We start from the raw sequence: 23,598 nt of genomic DNA on the forward strand, positions 1-23,598 counted from the left end.
AGGGGAGAGAAGCCAATTTTGCTGATAATGACAAAGCCTATGTCTGCATTTTGCAATAGTGTGAATGTCAAAAGGTAAAGGTGTCCCCGCACTTGTAGTGCGAGTTGTTTCCGACTCTTAGGGTGACATCTTGCGACATTTACTAGGCAGTCCATATATAAGGGGTGGGATTGCCAGTTCCTTCCCCGGCCTTTCTTTACCCCCCAGCATATGCTGGGTACTCATTTTACAGACTACGGATGGATGGAAGGCTGAGTGGACCTGGACCCCTTTTACAGGAGATTCGACTTCCTCCTTTTGTTGGAATCGAACTCCGCCCGTGAGCAGAGCTTTGGCTGTGTTACCGCCGCTTACCACTCTGCGCCACGGAGATATCTGTTAAATATCTGTTCATATATAAACACATTATAAACACAAAAAGCTGTCACATGAGGGTCGAGAGGGAAAGCGCTCTCTCTCTCTCTCTCACACACACACACACACACTTGATCTCACCTTACTTTACTGTGCATTAAACAACTATCTCTCAGAGGATGGCAATGGTAACCCCCCTCTGAATACCGCTTACCATGAATACCGCTTACCATGAAAACCCTATTCATAGGGTCGCCATAAGTTAGAATCGACTTGAAGGCAGTACAACCAACCAAAGCAACGAACTATCTTCCTGCTTGGCTCACTTCTGCTTTCAGAACTCGGATGCAGAAAAACTCATTAAAAGAAACTGAGCATTAGTGAGATAAGGCAGGAGTAGGTTTAGCTTCATCACACAACCTTTTTGTGTAAAGGCACCCTGCTGGGTAGGGTAAACATTTGTTAAACATACACTCAATTGCCCTACATATTTAATTTGATTCTAAGATGGAATGAAGGAGAGAGGGTGGCTGGGTGGAGAGCAGTTATGGTCCTCAATCCCTGTAGCTTTGGTTGAAACCAAGATATTTTTGTTTCAATCACATCCTATCTAATCAAGCATGTTTGACACCACCTATATGCCATTTTAAACAATTACAGATTGCAGATTTGGCCTCTCTGTCATGCTTGGAAACATATGTCCTCTAGTCTCTCCCTCAATTTTTGTTTTGCTTATCATCAGTTTTGATGAACAGAAGACGATGGAGCTTGCTCACTTCTTTGAAACTTTTTAGTTGGTCCTAATATAAGCTATCATGCTATTGTCAGCTTGGATATTTTCTTTTAGACAGACATAATTGCCTGCAATTTTTGTTTGCTATGAATAGCAGCTACCATTTGACTCCTCAAGCCATGTTCCTTTGCTGCCCTCTGCTGCAGAGCTTTGTATAATTTGTAAAAATAATGACACCCCCCCACCCCACCCAGTCACTGCTCTGAGATAGAGAATGATCAGCTCTTGGCTTCATAAACTGACGTTTACATAATCTTCATGCATCTGCATGGAGCTACTTCACTTCTCCCTTCACACAAGTGGCCAAACAAGCCAGGAAGCCGCAGTTATGTGCAAACTTGGAGCTACGGTTAATGGCTTCTAAACAAGTTAGGGTGCAGAAGCCAACTTTAAAGTGCAACTTAATATTTTGTCTTGTTTGGAAGCCAGTCACCATAGTTTCTGGTTCAGACATAATGAAAGGCTATAATTAACTGCATCTTCCTGGCTTGATTGCTCATTTGCTGAAGGGAGGAATGAAGTGGTAGGATGCAGGTACCTGCAGCTTGTGGATAGCTCTGCTTATTAAGCCAAAATTTGATTGTCAGAAAGTAGCCCGAGTGTGCGCGATCTTGAGAGTGTAATAGAATCAAAGATAGCATTGCTACTGAGACCATCCTAAACTCCAACAGTAGTAATATTGCTTCATATTTGTAGAGTGTTTAGAGCACTTCACAAAAGTCATGTCAGTAATTTTAAAATAAATCTATAGGGGAGGTCAGTCTTATTTATTATTTCCATATTGCAAGCAATGTTGCTAGTTTTTCTTGCCTGTCCCTTTACAGCAGCTTGTTCTGCAGCTATAGCAGATAGTAGTACAGTGTCTCTGTGCTGTGAAAAGCTTCAATTGCTAATTTCTTCAGATCAAACTGCAGTTAGTGGCAGAAGATCAGGCCAGGCAGTTTCTTTTCCTGGTCAGTCTGCAACCCTTCCTGGAGAGAGAGAGTGAGTGAGAGAGTGTATGTGTGTGTATATGCAAGTTAACCATCCAAGTAGGGCAGAGTTCTATACTTGCAAAGTCTGAGTAGTACTACTAGCATGCCATTCAAAATAAATATGCAGTTAAAGACTCCTGTGAGCTCAAAGCACTAATCAAAAGAGGAGCCTGTTTGCTGCATCTCTGCACAATTCATTGTTCTGGCCTTCCCTTATTTTGGCGTCTAGTGGGGGCAGATAATTCTTCTGTCCTATCTCTGCATCAGATGTGATTAAAGCATTCAATCACTTCCAATACAGAAAGTCAGCACAATTAACTGCCCTTGGAAGAGGCCAGTGTGGTGTAGTGGTAAGTGTTGAACTATGACCTGGGAGTCCAGAGTTTGAATCCCCCCACAACCATGAAGCTCACTGGGTGACCTTGGGCCAGTCACTGCCTCTCAGCCTCAGAGGAAGGCCATGATGGTAAACCACCTCTGAATATGCTTGCCATGAAAACCCTATTCATAGGGTTGCCATAAGTTGGGACCGACTTGAAGGCAGTCCATTTCCATTTGGAAGAGGGTGCCTGTTGTGTTTCTGCATAAATCATTGTTCTGACTTGGCCTCCTTCCAGTCTAGAACAATGTGTTATATAGAAATTCAGAGGGAGGCTCCTCTCCTGGATGCTAATTTTTTACACACTCTGAAAGTATACCTTTTTAGCTATAAGAATGAAGTGTGCCTCCAAAGTTAAGAGTTAATATGTAAACTTGTCAGCATGTTATTTATTTATTTATTTAATTACATTTCTAGACCGCCCTATAGCAGAAAGCTCTCAGGGCGGTGTACAACAAATAAAATCACAATTAAAATATGAGCAAGTGTGGAAAAAATATATATATATATAGTACAATTATAAAACATTAATAAAATTGCCATTGAGATTTATAAATTAAGATCATATTAAGTTTAAAATGTTAAATTTAAAATATTTAAAAATTTACAAAATTTAAAAAGCCTGGGCGAAAAGGTAAGTTTTTACCTGGCGCCGAAAAGATAACAGAGAAGGCGCCAGGCGTATCTCGTCTGGGAGGGCATTCCATAGTTCGGGGGCCACCACCGAGAAGGCCCTAGATCTAGTTGTTGATCTCCGGGCCTCTTTATGGGTTGGGACCCGGAGAAGGGCCTTCGACGTCGAGCGTAGTGAACGGGTAGGTACATAGCGAGAGAGGCGCTCCATCAGGTATTGCGGTCCGATGCCGTCCGATGTTCTTCTTTTTATTGAATTTTATTTTATTGTATTGATGAGGAAAGAAAAGGGAAATATGAGGCATTTATCCACCAGTATCAGTGCTTCTAATGAAACAACACAACTTCCTTTTTATCCCATGCTTTTATTAGGAAGTGAGCTCCACTAAGATCAACAGGCCTCAAGCTATAGGGCTGTGTTCCATAAGCTATCTACCTAGAATAGTCTTAATAGCATCAGGAGAACATCAGGAGAGCATCAGGTGATTAAATAAGTATTATTATTATGTTATTAAACTTATTAGTCGCTTGTTACTTAAAAAGTTAGCAAGCAACTTATATTTAAAATAAAACAAAATACATACATTATACTATTGGGAAGAATCAAATAAAACATGAACATTTTTATACAACATACCCCCCCAACCACATGTTGGCTTGTGTGCGTTGTTGTGTGAAACACCATACATTACGTTGGAGTTAAGTTGAGCAAGAAACTTCTTCAGAGCATGTTAAGAGTCTTTTTATTGAAAGACATTAAGGCCAGAGGCTTAAGAGTAAATACATGTAGAGATTCTTCAGTCACCCCCCTTCTGGTACGTCTCTCTCCATAGATAAACCACACAAGACAGCCTCTCAGCTCAGAGGCATAATTCAGAAGAAAACAACACATAGACTCTGTTAGAACTTTCCCAGTCGCTATCAGATGGCTACCATAGCAACGACCCTGGCAGTCCGTTCCCAGACAGAGCATAGACATAACTCCACCTTAACCACAGTTACGTCTTCACACTTGCAGGCTTCATGGAAAACTACTAGAGACAGTAATGCCTACTGGTCACCAGCCCAACACCCCATAGCCTAAATTGCCTCTGAACATCACTGCTTGTGTAATTTCATGCTAAATAGGATGCGTAAAAATAAGCCCAGTGGAAGACAGTGAAAAAGAATCTTACAGTCAAAGCTGATTTCATATGTTCACAAAAAGCATTTGCAATGGTTCTCACAGGCCCGTACTACCTCAAGATGCAAGTTATATGTGTAACATGATTAAATTGTTCTGTATTCCTTCTAGAAATCCCTCCTGCAAAAAGCTAGCATTTCAGGGAGAAAGCTTGAACTTTTTCCTCTGATGTACCAGCTTTTTAGCTGAAAGGAGTTTCTGAAGTGAACATTCAAACATACAACTCTCCATGTACATTCTGAGGTGATATAGTCCTATGGGGGCAAGTGTCAGGTGATTTTTTTTCTGAGCATTTAGTTCTCAAATGGTGTAGCCACCTGCCATGGCCATGTAATGGCTTTCGTCTTCAAGCCTGAAAATGGAAATGGACTGCCTTCAAGTTGACTCTGACTTATGGTGACCCTGTGAATAGGGTTTTCATGGTAAGTGGTATTCAGAGAGGGTTTACCATGGCCTCCCTCCGAGGCTGAGAGGCAGTGACTGGCCCAAGGTCACCCAGTGAGCTTCATGGCTGTGTGCGGATTCGAACCTCTAAATGTGGATTAAAGAGTTCAGATATGCTGCATAATTCCACCCAATTTCCCCAAAATGTCCATCAAAGATGCACTATAATCTCACTATGCTGTGTCCTATAAATACAGGAAGGTATTAATCAGTAGACCCCATCTGCATTTAATACATTTAAAACAGTATCATACCACTTTGAACAGTCACAAAAATAATCCTGGGAACTGTACTTTGTTAAGGGTGCTGACAGTTGTGAGGGACCCCTATTTCCCTCACAAAGGTATACGGTATAGTTTCCAGTTCCCTGGGAAGAAGGATTGATTGTTAAATCACTCTGCTAACTGTAGCTCTGTGAGAATAGAGGACTCCTAACAACTCTCAGTACCATTAACAAACTACCATTCCCAGGATTCTTTGGGGGAAGCCATGGCTCTTTAAAGCGGTATGGTATTGGTTTAAATGTAAAGTGCAGATGGCATCATATTAGGAGTGTTAATCAGTGAGAAGTAGAGAAGGAGCAAATATTAACATGCATAAGCATTTATAGGATACACTGTCTCAGTTTAAGCATCCTGCAAGTGTTTGTTGCCGTCTGGCATCCAATACAATAATTATTCATTAAACAAGCAACAATTGGACAATTAAAATGACACCTATTATTCCATTAATTAGTTCCCACAGAAACATCTAATTACACAAACACAAGAAGAAACATAAACATTCTTACGTCTGTAAATTACCCATCCAATTAACATCAGCAACCTTTACTTATCATGTAAAGCCACGGCTGCAATCCTGCGCACACTTATATGAGAGCAAGCCCGGGACGGTGTAAAAGCTGGAACGGAACGGAACAGGCCGGAACAGGCCCTTTATAAAAGAAATTGATGCCAAAAACACTGGGATGTGTTAGAGACACTTGAGAACAACATTGAGGAACAAAAACCATTCCAACAGGATTTTTATTAACCCTTTAACAACCAAAATGCCCTCCGGAACAGAATGAAACAGCCCGGAACGGCAACTTCCCAGCGAGCCAGACCTCCGAAATTCACCAGTCCCACATGACTACATGGGATGCATGCAATAAGACACAAAACTTCCACAAAAACCACATTCCGATACCCGTTCCGGGCTATAATACGCTTTTACGTAAAACAGCCCGGAACGGTGACTTCCCGATGAGCCAGACCTACCAAATTCACCAACCACACATGTTGCTGCCTCTCCTTCTGTTGGGAAATGGGAGATAACACAGGATGACCTAGGAACCTCTGGGGTGATCAGCAATACCCTTTCTTGCTGTTTGTAGGTCCACTAAGCAGCTCTATTGGTGCTGCTACCAGATTGCGAAGGGCTGGTGAATTGGGGAGAGAGAGAGAGAGAAAGAGAGATTGGAGGGGCAAGTCGGCTGGCTTTTACTCATGGTTTTTCTGCTGTAGGTAATGAGAGAAGACACTACTTGCTGCCACTGAGCCACCTCCACAGTATAAATATAGCATACCTGGGCTGCTGCCTTTTTGGTCTGAAAAAAGAGGGATCATTCTGTCTCTGCAGAGACCAGCAGATCTTATAGTGCCCCTAGTGGAAAGAAGAGTAAACTGCAGCTATTCTCTAGCACCAAAAGCTATCTGTAGTTGCATTCAATACTAGTATAGCTTACTACAAAAACCTTGCTAGGAAAGAAAAACAACAATGTACTATATTGTTTTCACACACATACCTCATTAATCATTACTAGAGCTGCCAACTAGGTAATAATATTTATTGGAGCAATTTGTTTTGCAGCTAAATTTGCATACTATCAACATTTCATTCAGGATGTTTTGTGTAGATGACTTTATCTATTTATAAATAAACACTACCGCTTGTTGGAATGAAAGGTCATCTTTAATATATATTACAGTAACATAAGAGAATCATAGTATTCACAAAAAAAAAGAAGTATGCCCTTAACTTTCAGCAGTACCAATTTAAATTTGACATCAAATGTAATTTGTCTGTTGTTAAATTAACTGATGTTATATTTGGCTATATACAATTGAAAACAATTGGAGTGCATAGCACAAATCTTTGCTTGTGTGTACGCAAGTGAAAGTGGTTGCTGTGAAAGCTTGTGGCCCAGAGGATTGACTCATACAGTTATGCATGACTGGTGCATTTGATTGACTTGGCTGGTTCAGATGTTGTTCTGGGCTCTGTTCAGAAATTATTATGTATTATTGCATGGAACGTGGCTTATGTGGAAGTTTTGTGTCTTACGGCATGCATCCCATGTAGTCATGTGGGACTGGTGAATTTGGTAGGTCTGGCTCGCTGGGAAGTCGCCGTTCCGGGCTGTTTTACGTAAAAGCGTATTATAGCCCGGAACGGGTATCGGAATGTGGTTTTCGTGGAAGTTTTGTGTCTTATTGCATGCATCCCATATAGTCATGTGGAACTGGTGAATTTCGGAGGTCTGGCTTGCTGGGAAGTTGCCGTTCTGGTTTAATTTGTTCTAACACCTAATTATTGGTCTTTTTCGCAGTCCATGGTATGCGCAAAGCTCTCCTCCAACACCACATTTCAAATGAGTTGATTTTTCTCTTATCCACTTTTTTCACTGTCCAACTTTCACATCCAGGACTGGGTCTTTCATGATGCCCGGTGGGGGGGGAAGCAGGAGAGTAGTCGATAAGACAGACATCCTGGCATTGGTAATCTAATTAGCAAGTATGTGTGGGGTTGCACACTTCCAGGCCCAGTTTCATTTTGAGTAGGGAGGTGGAACCTGTGTAGATTTGGTTGATCAAAGGGAGAAGAAAGTTTGAGTTAAGCAAAGCTCTGCTTTTATAAAACCTAAGAAACATACAGATACTTTGAATGTCTGAGTGCCTGCACCAGTGGAATACTGGAGGAACTTGTAAAACTTGCTGCTACAGTATTTAGAACTGAGCATGTGGTGTGAAAGACTCCTTTTTCTAACATTTTGGCTTTTTGTTTTTCTCCACCCACCTCATCTCTGAAATATATCGTATATGTAATGGTTAACCAGACTGGTGCCCTGACTTACTTTATGTTTTTTGCTATTTTGTGTTTTTATTGTGTTTTTATATTGATTGTGTATTTTTATTGTTTTTATTATATTTGTAAGCTGTGCTGAGCTCTGTTTTTAACAGCAGAAGGGCAGGATATAAATCCTCTTAATCAATCAATCAATATTTCATAGTGTTGGAAACTAGAGTCTAGGCATTTAAGGCTGAAAATGTAATTTTTTTAAAAAAAAAGATTTCTCACATCTTTCCCCAATTTTTGGTGGTAATTCCTAGGCACAAAAACAAAACAACTGGACAATCCAAATATTAATATGCAAATATTTGCATAATATGCAAATAATATGCAAATATTTGCATAATATGCAAATTAGCCTGCCCGGATTTGTGGAACTGGAATATGGCAACCCTACCTAGGTGTGACTTCTAAACTATACGGCCATTATCTTTTAAACAAGCTTCTTGAATGGGACACCAACTATTCAATTATCCACGAGGAACAAGCAGGGTTCAGAAAGGGCAGAAGCACCATAGATCAAGCATTTGTCTGGCAGCATTGGGACCTGTACTTTTCAACTTGTTCATTAATGACCTAAAATTAGGAGGGAGCAGTGAAGTGGCCAAGTCTGCTGATGACACTAAATTGTTCAGGGTTGTTAAAACAAAAAGGGATTGCGAAGAGCTCCAAAAAGACCTCTCCAAACTGAGTGAATGGGCGGAAAAATGGCAAATGCAATTCAATATAAACAAGTGTAAAATTATGCATATTGGAGCAAAAAATCTTAATTTCACATATACGCTTATGGGGTCTGAACTGGCAGTGACCGACCAGGAGAGAGACCTCGGGGTTGTAGTGGACAGCATGATGAAAATGTCGACCCAGTGTGCGGCAGCTGTGAAAAAGGCAAATTCCATGCTAGTGATAATTAGGAAAGGTATTGAAAATAAAACAGCTGATATCATCATGCCGTTGTATAAATCTATGGTGCGGCCGCATTTGGAATATTGTGTACAGTTCTGGTCGCCTCATCTCAAAAAGGATATTAGAGAGTTGGAAAAGGTTCAGAGGAGGGCAACCAGAATGATCAGGGGAATGGAGCAACTCCCTTACGAGGAAAGGTTGCAGCATTTGGGGCTTTTTAGTTTAGAGAAAAGGCGGGTCAGAGGAGACATGATAGAAGTGTATAAAATTATGCATGGCATTGAGATTCAGGACAGACAAAAGGAAGTACTTCTTTACTCAGCGCATAGTTAAACTATGGAATTTGCTCCCACAAGAGTCGGGCGGTATATAAATTTAATAAATAATAATAATAATAATAATAATTTCAGCAAGAATTGATTTATTCTACCTTAGATATTGGTGCAGATGGATGGATGATGGATGGATGATCAGTCCCTCAGCAAACTCTGTTGGTTTGAGCAACTTAGGAATGGGGGATGGGCCCACCAGTGTCAAGCTAGAGATTTATAACCTCTCCATGGAAAATTTTTTAAGCATTAAGGAATTGGATATTTGACCATGATGCAAGCCAAGATAGGGCAACCATAGTTGCCACATCCCTTTTCTATCTGGTACCCCAAACTCAAGGTCAATCATGCAAGATCCAATTATTTTGAGATTTTGACCTATGCACAACTTTGTAGGGCATTCACAGAACTCAGGTTTCAAGTCATGCCCTCTGCATATCTGGAGGGGAGATACCTGAGAATCCCAACTAATGGATGGAAATGCATTTATGGGTATGACCAGATAGAAGACATAATTCATTACCTGTTGTATTGTCCCTTGTATGAGGATCCCAGAAGGAAATTCTTGGTATTTTATATTCGGCTATATTCGGATACACCAGCCCAGGAGCTGGTTGTGGAACTTTTACCAGACAATTTTAAACAAGTAACAATCCCAGTCGCCAATTTTGCCCTGGCAGTCAAGAAGCTGCAGGCTAGCCATATTAAGAACTATGGAGTATAATTAGTTTTAAATTGGGTATAACTAGTCCTGCTGTTTTATTTGTACTTGGATGTTTTATTTTATTTTTTCTCTCTCTGTATTTTGCAAAAGTCTATGGCTATATGCAATAAAGTTCAAACAAACAAACCTTAATAAATAAATAATTTTTATTTAATCATTTTGCACTTAATTTTCTGAACAGGGGAAGTGGAAGGAGAAATAGTGGAGGGCTTGTGTATGTGTTGCAATGTGTGTGTCTTGCAACAAATTATATATTAACCATTTCCCTGTATTCACCCATTAAAAAGTGGGTGGAGCAGGACAGGTTGATCTGAGTGACTTGCAATTCCAGAGTATTTTGAGAAACGTTGTGTGGATCTGGTTCCAGGAAGCCCCTCCCCTAGTTTAAGTTCAGAATATTTTCAATGCAGAGGAATGGAGGGAAATGCTGGAACTATTTTTAGCTTTATTACTTTTGTCAGTGAGTTCTAAAATGAAAAGTTTGGGCTCTATACCTGTCTGGATATTAATCTGCATCCTTCCCCAAACTTGGAAGATATTCTCACTAATCTCAGATATAACAGAAACTGATTACAATTAGTCAGGTGTGATGTATTCTGCACAGGAACCGAAATTATTTCTTCACTGAGCCATGCATTGCAAATATGGTCTGCTGTGCTCTGATATGGCTTAGCTCAAATGAAACAATTTTGTTGTCTGTTAGTTGGAGTACTTTTTTATTTTATTTTTTAATTAATTTTTTAAAAAATAAGTCATACATCCATTGAGAGTAAGGGGTAAACAACATATACATAAAATAAGATTTCCTGCACTTAAATATACAAGCAAATAATCAGTTGTTATTATTTGGTCATTTTAATAGGTTCCATAAATTTTGGAACACCATGGCAACCTTGTTTTTATTGTCTGCTACATTAGTATATGTAATAAAGGTCCCCCACTCTGCTACAAAAGAGTTTTTGCAATTCTGTCCTGTCGCCATCTTTAACTTCTGTGACAATTTCGCTATTAAGGCTAATTGGCAGACTTTACTATACCACAATGAAATAGATATACGTTTCAGACCCTTCCAAAATCGTGCTATTAATAACCGGGCTGCAACTAAAAGAAACTAAGATTAGATTATTTATTATTTCGGTCAAAGACCAGCAAATTCAAAACAAATAAGTCGTAGCCATAAAATACATATTTACAAAGGCATCTTCCAGTTTACAAGTCTATGTCACTGAGACTGAAACAGGAATGGTTCAATCTGAAAAGACTTTTAAAATATTTACACCTACATTAAAATGTTTACACCAACTTCTTCCTATGGGCCATGGCGGCTACACAAAATTTCGCCACCATATTCGTGACCCATGGCTCACGATCCGCGAGTAAGAGATGAACAGATTTTTCTTCAGTGAATCTAGGCCTTTTGTGCAGACATGGATAGATGAAAGTAATACGAAGATCACAATAGAGAGGGCAATATAGTAGGACATGATCTACCGATTCCACCACCCCGGAATCACAAATGCGAACCCGTTCAGCATAGGGCACTCTCTTGTATCTCCCCTCTAACAACGCTGAGGAAAGTACATTAAATCTTGCAAGAGTAAATGCCTTTCTATACTTGGGGATGCTCAGATTGGTTAGATAATCCGCAGATGTGGAAGCTTTCACACTAAACCAAGTATTGGGGTATGCTGCCACAAGACTCAAATTATTTTGGAGCTCAATATCCCTAATTCGTCGAGAAATGAGTTCTTTAGCCTCGTAGTATTAAGGCTAATTGGCAGACTTTACTATACCACAATGAAATAGATATACATTTCAGACCCTTCCAAAATCGTGCTATTAATAACCGGGCTGCAACTAAAAGAATTGTTCACTTCAGTGTTAGCAAACTGACTGAAATGGGTAATTGGCAATATCATGCCAGCAGATCAGTTTGGTTTTATCCCAAAGAGATATATAGCAGATTCTGTTAGATGAACTTTTAGCATTATAACATTTCGTAAAATTTTGTAAGAGTACAAACTCTCCCCCCTCCCGGATGCACACCTTAACGTGATGAGGGGGTTTGGGAGTGTCGAAGAAGCTGAGAGCAATGCCGTCAGGAGTCTAGACTAAGAGGCTAGACTCCTAGCAGGGACATCCAAGGTGGAATAGTCAAAGCTGAGACATCAGACTAAGATGCATCCAAACTCAGAGGAAGGCAATGGTACACCACCTCTGAATACCTCTTACCACGAAAACCCTATGAACAGAGTATCCAAAATGCAACACAAGATAGTGCTGGAAGATGAGACCCCCAAGTCAGAAGGCACTCACCGAGCTACTGGGGAAGAACAAAGGACAAGTACAAGTAGCACTGTGACTAATGACGCAGCTTGGTCAAGGCTGAAAGGAAGCCCAGAGGCTGATGCACACAGATGGGAGAGTCCAGAGCTGTACAACTCACACAATAGGAACATGGAATGTGAGAAGCATGAACCAGAGAAAGTTAGAAATTGTCAAGCAAGAAATGGAACATATCAACATTACAATACTTGGCATGAGTGAATTAAAATGGATGGGAATGGGACACTTTCAATCAGGCAATTACAAAATATTTTATGCAGGAAATGAGAAATTAAGAAGAAGCGGGGTTGCTTTAATAGTGAGGTATAGCAAAAGCAATTAGGAGCTATAACACAAGGTCTGAGTGAGTGATATCAATGAGATAACAAAAAAACTATTATTTATTTATCCCGCCCTTCCTCCCAGCAGGAGCCCAGGGTGGCAAACAAAAGCAGTAAAAACACTTTAAAACATCACAAAAACAGACCTTAAAATACATTAAAACAAAACAACTTCAAAAACATTATTTAAAAAAGTGTTAAAAACATCTTAAATAAAAAGGGTTAAAATATTGTTTAGAAAAAAAATGTTTTAAAAAAACATATTAAAAAGCAATTCCAACACAGATGCAGACTAGGATAGGTCTTAACTTAAAAGTCTTGTATTAACATAACCATCATCCAAGTCTATGCTCTAATGGTAAATGCAGAAGAAGAGGAATTGGAAAAAGTACAGGAAGAAATTGATCACACACCAAAACAAGATGTGCTGATATTCATGGGGAACTGGAATGCAAAAGTAGGGGACAGAGAAGAACTAGGAACTATGGGGAAAATGGGGTTTAGGAGATAAAAATGAAGCACGAGAAAAACTTACTCAATTCTGTGAAGCTCAAGTGGAATTTTCCACTTTACTGTCATGATGGGAGTGTGTACTAGCACGTAGAGATACGAGTGGTGTGTGGGAAGAGTTATGAACTGTTTCAAATGTCCCGCCGGTATCTAACTGTCTGCAGGGAATTACTGTGCATCCTTTGCAGAGCACATCGCAGCTAAAAATTCTCCTGTTAGCTGTACGGGATCACATGTAATTAAAAGTCACTAGGGTATATAAGACTGTGCTCATGTCTGTTCTGGCAGACATGCTTGTGTGATCGCTGTCTCCTTACGTAAGTAATAAAAGCTAGCTTTCTGTCTGGAAGTCTCGTGTGCACTAATTTCCTGGGAAAGAATCATCTTAAAGGTGGTGTCACAAATTTCCACCACAAAGCCAATAACTTGTTTCTTGCAAACACATTTTTTGAGCAACCAAAAAGACAACTGTACACGTGGACATCACCAAATGGTCAATATAGGAATCAAATTGATTACAGAATTGGTAACAGAAGATGGAGAAGTTCCATAATTTCTGTGAAAACAAGACCAGGAGCAGACTGCAGTACAGATCATGAAATGGTAATATCGAAAATCAGAGTAAAGCTAAAGAAGAACAACAAATCAATCATAACAGCAAAATACAATTTAAATAACATCCCAGAAGAATATAAAGATCAAATAAGGAACAGATTAGAGGCTTTAAATTTAGCTGACAGAGAACCAGAAGAACTATGGAGTGAAGTCAGAGATATCATCAGGAAAGAATGCAAAAAGACAATACCTCTTGTTAAAAAGAGAGAAAGATGGATGACTGACAAAACACCTAAGATGATTAAAGAAAGAAGGAAAGCAAAAGCACAAGGAGATAGAAACACGGTCAGTACCCTAAATGCAACAATACAGTGACTAGTACGTAGGGACAAAGAGAACTATTAGAATAGTTATTGTATAGAAATAGAAGAGGACAACAAAAAGGGTAGAACAAGAACAAGAAATTTTAGAATGGGAGGTGAAAGCTGCTCTTAAAATACTTGGAAGAAACAAATCACCAGGAACAGACGGCATACCAAGAGTTGCTACAAGAGTTGTTTTTCATTGGCCCCCTCAGCCACGCATGCGTGATTGATGCACGCATACGTTGGGCTGTGGAGGGCCGCCTTCCCAGCGTTCCCACCCTTTGTCAGTCACACACAGGCAGGCTGCCGCCGCAGGGACTGCATGAGGAGGACTTCCGACTTGAGCAGCCGCCGCCCCAGGGACCCCCCCCCAGCAGCAGCCCTGCCCGCTAGCGAGCGGTACACAGGCAGCCGCAGCTGCAGCAGCAGCCACACCGCCCACCACCAGCCAGCGCCCACACACAACTACAGGTGAGGGGGGTGCTGGACGTGGAGCCCCCGCCCGCAGCCACCTGGCTGAGCGTCCCGACGTGGGATCCATCCAGCCGCTGCCCCTGGGACCCCCCCCCAGCAGCAGCCCCCGCAGGAGTCGGGAGTCTCGAGAGTCGGGACGGAGCAATTGCTAGAAGACGGCGAGCCGGCCGGCCTGGCAGCCCCTGAGCCGTGAAGAGGCGGTGGCAGCGAGGCTGGGCCGGCTCCTTCTTAGGCGCCCGGCCCCAGAGCCAGTTCCTCTTCTCCGGAAAGGGCGGCCAGCATCTTCACCCCTCCTGCTGTGGGTGCCGTGGCTGGCCAGCAGCGGCCGCGAATTGGGCCCCCAGCCTGAGCCCCATCGCGGCCGCTGCCGCCCAGTGGCACCCACAGCAGGAGGGGTGAAGACGCCGGCCGCCCTTTCCGGAGCAGGGGAACCGGCTCCGGCGGGCCTAAGAAGGAGCCAGCCCTGGCCGGCCTGAGGCTGGCAGGCGCACGCCGTCTCCTAGCAACCGCTGCCTGGCCCTGAGCAGGAGAGAAAGAGAGAGAGGCTGGCTGGAGAGAAAGACAGAGGCTGGCTGGAGAGAAAGACAGAGGCTGACTGGAGAGAGAGAGAAAGAGAGGCTGGACTCTGGAGGGAGGGAGAGGAAGAGAGAGGCTAGAGAGAGAGAGAGAGGGATGCTATACAGTGAAGAATTAAAAATTAAAAAATAAATTATTTTAAAGACTGGCTGCATCTGTGGTGGTTAAGATTTTCAGGGTCCCACACAGAGCAGAGTGCAGAAGTTTCAGACTTTACAGAGAAGGAATCTGAGAGAACTTAATTTTCTTGAAAGTTAAAGAAAAAGCCGATTTTAACATCTACTATCAATGTGATAACTCAAGGAGTTTATTATGGAAGCAAAACCAAGACTGTTTATTTTATTCATTCATTCATTCAATTTATTTACAGTTTTGTGTATAAACTGTCCTGAATTCATTCATGATGAAGTTTATACACAAAACCTTTCCTTGAAACAATAAAGCACAGCACAGCAAAGTAAAACCAAAACTAAAATCCAGGCCAAACTTATAGCAGAAGGCAGTACTCAATTACAAACAGGTGGCACTAGTCAACCATTCCCTTGGTGAAGACATGTATCTTCAGCTGACGTTGACAGCCATACAATGTAGGCACTGCTGTATTTCTAGTAGATGGGAGTTCCATAGCTGGAGTGTCACAACAGAAAAGGCCCTACCCTAAGTCACCATCTCATGTACCAGTCACTTGCAGGACCTCCAGAAGAGCCTTTCCTGCAGGTCACAGGGAGTGGGCAGACTGTTAAAGGCTTTACATGTCAACAATACCTTGAATGGGGCTCATGTTATAAGGCTACAATAAGTCATATTGCTCAGCATTCTGGCAGCTACATTCACTCTGGCAGACCTTCTTCAAGGGTAGCCCCACTACAACACATTACAATTGGGAGGCTACCAGTGCATGTGTTACTGTTTGTGACCAAGTTACGGAGGTCCAGGAACAGCTATAGCTGAAACCCATGTGGCCCTCCAAATGTTGTTGGACTCTAACTCCCATCAGCCTCAGCCAGCATGATGGGAGCTGTAGTACAGCATTATATGGATGACCACCAAACATTAGTCACACCTGTACTAATTGCATCAGTATTATTACTTTATTGTCATGACTATTGATAATACACAAAGCAGTTCTTGCAAGTTTGATATGTGTTAAGGATTCTCAGAACACTTGCATCATTTGGGGAGATTTCAGATGCAATAAGCCATAGTTGTTATTTGCAACTTACTGCTTGTTTTGTAAGCCTTCTAATGTGCATGTTAGAAATGTAACATTGCTTTTTGAAACAATAGGCTTTAAGTGTGTTGCATTAAGCCAGCTTCCACAACCTGATACTACAAGTACAACTCCCATTATTGCTGACCATTGGCTATGCTGGCTGGAGCTGATGGAATTGCAGTCTAAAACATATGGAGGGCATCAAGCTGGGGAAGCCTGCACTAAGAACTGTGTCTGAAATTTTAGATCACAACAGCAATACTGCTCCAGACTCAGAGGAAGGCAATAGTAAACCACCTCTGTCTGAATACTGCTTACCATGAAGACACTATCTGGGATCAACTTGAAGGAAGTCCATTTCCATTTTGCATCACCCTCAGCTTGTGAGAAAGAATGACCTTGTCACTTCAGATGGACCTAGGAACACCCTATTTTAGGAAAGATTTCTATTTTAATCTCCAATCAGAGAATTTTTTTTGAATGGTATGCTCCAAGCAACTGTGGTTGATACAATGTATCATGTTTAATGATGTCACTAGGGCCCGCCCTGTGACGTCACTAGGGCCCGCCCCATGACATCACTAGGGCCCGCCCCATGACATCACTAGGGCCCGCCCCCATTTTCTCAGGTTTTTGGATGGTTCCGACCTGGCAACCCTAGTTCACAGGCGATAACCCCCAAATCAAGACATTTTATTTTATTTATTTAGAACATTTATAAATCGCTTGATTGAAAACTTCCTGCTCTAGACAACGCTAAAGTTGGTTCCTAGTTCCCAGTTATGCATAAGGGCATCTACGCAAAACCAAAATGGACAAAAAGCAAGCAGAAAAAAATAAGTAACTGGGGGTACCCACCCCAAAATCTGATTAAGGCCAGGACAAATCATACACCCCAGGAAAGCAGTGACATCTCACAGAGGACACCCTCCCCTTTCCTGGGGTGTATGATTTGTCCTGGCCCAGAGCTGATTTTGGGGTGGGCACCCCCAGTTACTTATTTGTCCCTTCATGTTTTTGTCTATTTTGGTTTTGCGTAGATGCTCTCATTCGTGCCCTGCGCCCAGCAAAAGCTCTGGGCCAGCTGGGAAGTAGTGGCATCTCGTAGAGAACACCCTTCGCTTCCTGGGGTGTATGATTTGTCCTGGCCCAGAGCAGATTGTGGGGTGGGCACCCCCAGTTACTTATTTTTTCCTTTGTGTTTTTGTCAATTTTGGTTTTGCATAGATTCCCTTATGTGTGGCCTGCACACAGCAGAAGCTCTAGGCCAGACGGGAAGCAGTGGCATCTCATAGTGGACACCCTCCGCTTTCTTGGGGCGTATGATTTGTCCTGGCCCAGAGCAAATTGTGGGGTAGGCACCCCCAGTTACTTATTTTTTATGATTTTATGACATCATTATGCATTTATGAAAATATCAGAAGCCTGATGATTTTGATTGCATAAATTTGTTATTCTTGACAGGGAGAGTGATATATCATTCTATACAGGGTACCCCAACACATATTTTGGGGTTCAGAGACATGTTAACTTTGGCTTGAAGTTGCTGTAGATGTCAACTCTTCTTTTTTAGTGTTTTGAACTTTCAAGCAAATAAGGAACTGGGAACCAGGCAGCAACTTCAGCGTCGTCTGCTGTAGTGAGGAAGGGTTGCTGTGCCTTTAACAACTCCACCGCAGCAGAACGGAGACTTTGCAGAGGCCTGCTTTATTAGGTGACAGCGGTAGGGTAGCTTAACAATCATCCCCCCGCCCCCTTTTCTTCCTGCCAGGTAATAACTAAAGACAGGGGAGCATCCGGAAAGGCTGGAGGTGGTATACGCTTTGCACAGGCTTCCCTGTTTGGAATTTGTTACCCCCGAAGTAGTTGTGCTCTATTATAAGGCTGGTGCTTTTTTTTTTTTTGCATTGCTCGCCTCTCTGCTTCTTTTTCGTTGTAAAAGGCAGCGTAACTCACTTACGTTACGTTCATTCTCCCCCTCTCTTTCCTGGTTCGTTCTCTTCCCCCGCCTTTCGTTGCCGTTGAAAATCGAATGCCGAGCCGTAGATCACTACGGCGATCAATGTGATCGTCTATCTCCCTCGTCTCGCTCCCTGGCAAGCGGCTTTCTCGACACACCAAATGCAAGAGGAGCAGCAAGAGCGCGCACGTGTCTCTGCGCGTGCAACATCAGGTACCCCGCAGGCAGAACGATCGCTTCTTGTCCTTTCCCCTTTGCTTATCAGTACTTTCCCCTTTTGTGTGGAAGAGGTAATAAGAAATATCTCAATTTAGAACGGGAGGCTGCTTTTACAGCCCGATCGTGTGCATCTTTGCTGGCGGGTAAGCCCCTCTCTGAGTTCACTGCGACTTCCTGCAAGAAGGTGCGCATAGGATCGCGGCCCTAGGAAGAGTTTTTCTTGCAGTCTCGCGTCTGGAGTAGCTGCGCAGCGTGCATCTTCTTCCTCATCCTTGGCTTGCCAAGGGACGACGCTGGCTAGTAGTGAACACCTCCGCTCGGCGCGCACCTGCGCCCATTAGGGAGGGTTTGGAATCTCGAGGTGTCTTGATTTCTACATGGAGAGGTGCCGAAGCTCAGACCTACCTGGAGGATGCGTGAGATCGTCCTCTATGAAATGGAAGTCCTGATCTCCACGGAAAGGGTGGGGGAAGGGTCTTAGATCTTCAACGCTCGTGTAGAAGAGGTAACTTCAGCAGGTACATAATCTCCGGCTAGGATGGTTGTTCAGAGACTGCAGCGCATTCTGAACTGAGTGAGGAAGGTCGCCTGTCCTTTATTATTCTTTTATGTTAAGTTATGTTTTATGTTAAATCCTGGTACTTTCAGGAAGGACTCAGAATTTTAAAGGAGCAGTTGCCCCCTCCTCTAAAATGTACTGGAGAGGACGGGAGACGCAGGTACAGCAAAACACAAACAGAAAGTTCAGGAGATTCAGTCGTGGTTCTCCTGCGTAAGAACAGAGTTGTAAGAACACGGGGTCTGTTGTGTAAAAAGTGGGTTTCAGTTTTTAAAATCCTAAACCCAAACAAATTATGTAATAAGGTAGCATCTCTGCCAGTATTGTCTCTCCTCCCCCCTCTTTGCTAAGACAATCTGGTTAGGATAACTGCCTGATCTAAGATTGGGAGATCCAGGTTCAGATCCCCATCTAGTCATGAAGTTTCCTGGAAAACCTTCCTTTTCAGCTTTTCCCAACCAGATACTGCTGGACTACAGCTCATCAGCCCCAACCAGCATGGCCAACGGTCAGGAATTATGGGAACTGTAGTCCATCAACATCTGGGGACCCAAAGGTTCGGAACGGCTTATTGCATCCAAAAGTAGCATTGACTTTCTGCATTTTTCACACTTGCAGAGAATTAGAAAGATAATTTATTGACACTTCATACTGATATTTTACAAGTTAGAAATAAGTTCATCAGTGCCTGACAACTCTGCTCTGAAGATTGGCCTACATTTATTTTTAGAATTCTGCTCTGCCTTATACACATCCTTGAGGTTGGGTAAAGACAATAGTTTTTTCAGGGAGCAAAAGGGAGGCAACACTAGTCCGCATGCTCATGTCACCACCGTTTCTGTTCAAAAATTTGCAGGTTTTTGTAACCCCATTTATAACCCCATTTGACCAGAGAAGTCGACAGAAGAAATTAAGATGAACACCAAAGGTCCTGAAACATTTTGGTGCTGGGAGCACATTTTGGCAATCTAAGAAACTATAGCGGGCATTACAAAATACCTATTTTACTGGTGATGCTCAGACTCTCCCCAACAACAACAGGAAAATCATCTACAGTCACCCCAGAACAAATAAAGCACACACAAAGCAGGCCACCCCCAAAAACAAGAACTCCCCCCACAAAGATTACCCCCCAATTTAAAATAAAAATAAAAATTGGGGAGGAGTAGAAAGCCTTGGCATGTGCCAAGGAGGGTATGTGAGGGTGGCATGGTGCCCACAGATACCATGTTGGAGATCCCAGATGTACACTATGGGCAACTACTCTCCTATCATTTCATTTTTAACACTGCATAAAAACTATTAACTGTCTTCAGTCAAACCATCCATTGACCAGGTCATTGTTACCGCAGCAGGTGTGGGGAACCTTCATGTACTTAATTACCATTGGTACCCTAGCCATTGGAGTGGTAGCATTAAAAACAAAAATTAAGCACAATTCTTCAGAAAATAATAATAAAATAGGGGTTTTACTCAGTGGTTAATTTAAAAAAATTAGACGTATTGGGTCTTAAGCTTACTTGTAAGCAATGTCCCTCTTACTTGGAAGAGGGGTGCTTCATGTGTCCAGGAGTATTCCTCTATTTCATGTATCCAAGAGTTGAGCCTTAACATTCAGTGTATGTTCCAAGGCTGCGACATGGTGCAAATTAAGTCTTGCTTTTGCCAGAATTTTTAATCCTGGTGGACTCTGCCCATAGTGAGTATTATACTAGGATACTGTATTAGTTTTTAAAAAGTTATTTTTAACAATGAAAATAATGAACCTTGTGGGAGAAAGTAACCTAGTGTCAGTTTACTTGTTACTATTTGTTTATTACTGACACTTTTACCCAGATTCTTGGCCAATCATGGTTCCCCAAAGCTGCTTACAACTATCAGTAAAATACATCAGATAAGATATAGGGCACAATTCTGTGGTCCCTCAGAGGGAGGGGGGAAAAGGTCAAAAGTAGGGTAAGGAAATAAGACCCCTCCCCCAACCTCCTGTCCTGGTGCAGCATGCTGTTCTTTAGGGCTTTGGATCACCCCCACCACCCAAAAACCTGGTAAGATCACTCTGCCCAAAGAGAAAAAAATCAAATAATTATTGATGTCACTAAAACCAGCTAAACAATGCAGGCTTTTCTAAAAAGGAAGGTTATGCAGCCCAATTCCTGGGAAGTAAATCCCACTGTGTTCAGTGGGGCTTACTTCTAAGTAAACATCTGTAGGCTTGAGGTGCTGCTATCCTGTCTGTGTTTACTCAGAAATAAGCCCCACAGAGTTCAGTGGGATGTATTAAGTGTGCAAGGAGTTGCAGAATCACACCCTGAAACAAATTCCATTGTGCTCAGTGGAGCTTACTCCCCAATAGGTTAATTAGAATCAAGTGCCAGTGTGTTTAGAAAGGCTTATTTCTTGGTAGGAGTGCGTAGGATTGCAGCTGTAATATTGTGAAAATAGGGAGGGAGCTAGCCAAGCCTCACTAAGCAGGGCAAAAGGGGTCTGCCATGTAGAAAGTTGCTGCCCCTGACAATTCAGAAGGCAGGGGCGCTTCTCCAGGAGGGAGTATACGTGAAGAACCATTCAGGGCCCAAGGCTGCTTAGGTGTTTAAAAACGGAAGCCACTACACTGAATTAGAGACCTAGGAAGCTATCCTATATTAGGTCAGACTATTTGGTCATCTGGCCCCATTTTGTCTGATCTGCCTGGCTTTGGCTCTCTAGGGTCTCAGGCCAAGAGTTTGATTCTTTTTTACTGGAGATGCCAGGGACTGAACCTGGGACTGTCTGTGCTCAAAGCACATGCTCTACCCTTGAGCCATGGTTGTTCCCTTCAATTTATTTATTTCATTTATCAGTCTCTTTATGCAATAAACTAAGTCTCTCAAAGTGACGTGCCAAAATAAAATATAATACATAAAAAAGTTAAAACCGGAAAAAATTAAAACAGTGACAATACAAAATTCATAAAAAGCTCATTCAGCAATATATTAACAAGAAGCAGCTCCTACCCACCTCACTAAAAATGAGCTGAAAATTGGGCAGAGAAAATCAGCTGTTGGAGAATTGGTATGTATAGTGAAGGTGGTGTCTCTAGGCAATAGATGGAGGTACACAGCAACAATGAGCTGTGCTGAATTACATCCAGCGACGCAGCTGTATCCATGCATGGTGTATGCCTGCAGTTCCTAACCCAGCAAGGGATGTCTGTGTAGAAACATGTTTGAAAATATGTCTCTTCAACAAAATAGTTTCTCTTTATGTAATGTACTCTGTTAGCTGTAAATATATTGCTTGGGCAACCTTCTTTACTTTGCTTATTACTCAGTTTTGCGTATAGGTGGCAACTTACTTCTATAAAAATCAATATTTACCAATTAAAAATTGAACTCTCCTAAACTTGGCTCATTCATTTTGCTGCTTCCCTGCACCTCCAGAACTCAGATTTTCCAATCCCTTGAACTATGTGTCACACTATCTATCAATCTGTCTGATACCAAATGTACACATAGATTCATCTCTTCACACTGGAATGGGCTTGGTCCCACCTGCTTGTATGTAACGGCCTACGGTTCTGGGTAAATCAGCTGTAAATGTATTTATTTTAAAATCAATATTTGTGTGTGCCTCCAAATTTGTGGCTGTCCCTGAATAGCTTTCTTAGGAATATTATGCTTAGGGTATAGCTTAGTTATAATTAAATATTGAATTAATAAGTGAAGTGCATGACCTGTAGTTTTTAACACTCTTTTTTGGTTTCATTTTAGTTTTAAAAGCACAACATTAATAAGCTGCTATGGAGCGTGTGTTTACTCCACTGGAATGTCTGCTTCCCACCGGTATTGTACCTACTGCTTATATTTCTTGTAAAACTGCTTTTGTTGCAAATGCATCCTGAATATACCACATTAAAAGACTACTTTAGTGTTTTGATGGGTGGAATTGTGTAATATTTGAAGAGAGAAACAATTCAAGGCTGAGTCATAGTTTTATAGCAGAGATCTTTTCTCCCATAGAGATGGGGTTCACATAGACAGGAACTTTAGTAATTGACATGATGACAGTAAGGCCAGAAGCCACAGAACATGGCTGCTGATTTATGTTTTCACTCCAGAAACCTACCTTTATCTTTTACATTATTGATCCATCAGGAGAAGTTAGGACCATTGGTCCGCTTCTTCCCAGGTCTGTTTACTGTGGACCAAAATTGTGGGCCTTTAGCAAGCAAGAGTAAATGAACCATGAGTCATGTCTAAAGTATGAGATGGCTGTAATGGACCATCTCATAGATGGCCAATCCGTGTCACATGTGCCACAAATGGCATAGACATTAGGGGCCTGTGGAACACATGAGGAGGCCTGATTTGGCAGAGAGTCAGGTGTCCCTTCCTGTATGCTGATGCCTGTTTCCTGGTTTAGGAGGCAAGAGGCAGTACTTCTAGAACAGAGGTGGGGAACCTGTGGGCCCCCACATGCTGTTGGGACTCCAACTCCCATCAGACCCCAGCCAGTATGGCCAGTGGTCAAGGATGATGGGAGTTTTAGCCCCAACAACATCTGGAGGGCCACAGGTTCCCTGTCCCTGATAGAGAGTGTTACCATCTCATACTTTAGACATGACTCATGGTTCATTTGCCCAAAAGGTTGTTCATCATTGGATTAGTGTGTTTTATAGCATACATGCTG

General features: G+C 42.1%; 1 protein-coding gene across 9 annotated transcripts in view; it reads left to right on the plus strand.

Moving 5' to 3' along the window:
• Nucleotides 1-18,008: 18,008 nt before the first annotated feature.
• Nucleotides 18,009-23,598, plus strand: part of TPK1 (thiamin pyrophosphokinase 1) — a 443,206-nt gene continuing 437,616 nt past the window's right edge. For 8 of the 9 annotated variants that reach the window (XM_061586509.1, XM_061586518.1, XM_061586513.1 and 5 more), the window contains exons 1-2: nt 18,009-18,362; nt 22,680-22,751. In XM_061586509.1, the coding sequence (XP_061442493.1) occupies nt 22,709-22,751 (43 nt within the window). In that variant the 5' untranslated portion in view covers nt 18,009-18,362; nt 22,680-22,708. Of the gene's footprint in view, nt 18,363-18,391; nt 18,887-22,679; nt 22,752-23,598 lie in introns of those variants that run through there. The other variant, XM_061586510.1, reaches the window with a different exon arrangement.

Source organism: Rhineura floridana, chromosome 10 (genome assembly GCF_030035675.1).
Source record: "Rhineura floridana isolate rRhiFlo1 chromosome 10, rRhiFlo1.hap2, whole genome shotgun sequence".
Taxonomy (NCBI): Eukaryota; Metazoa; Chordata; class Lepidosauria; order Squamata; family Rhineuridae; genus Rhineura; species Rhineura floridana.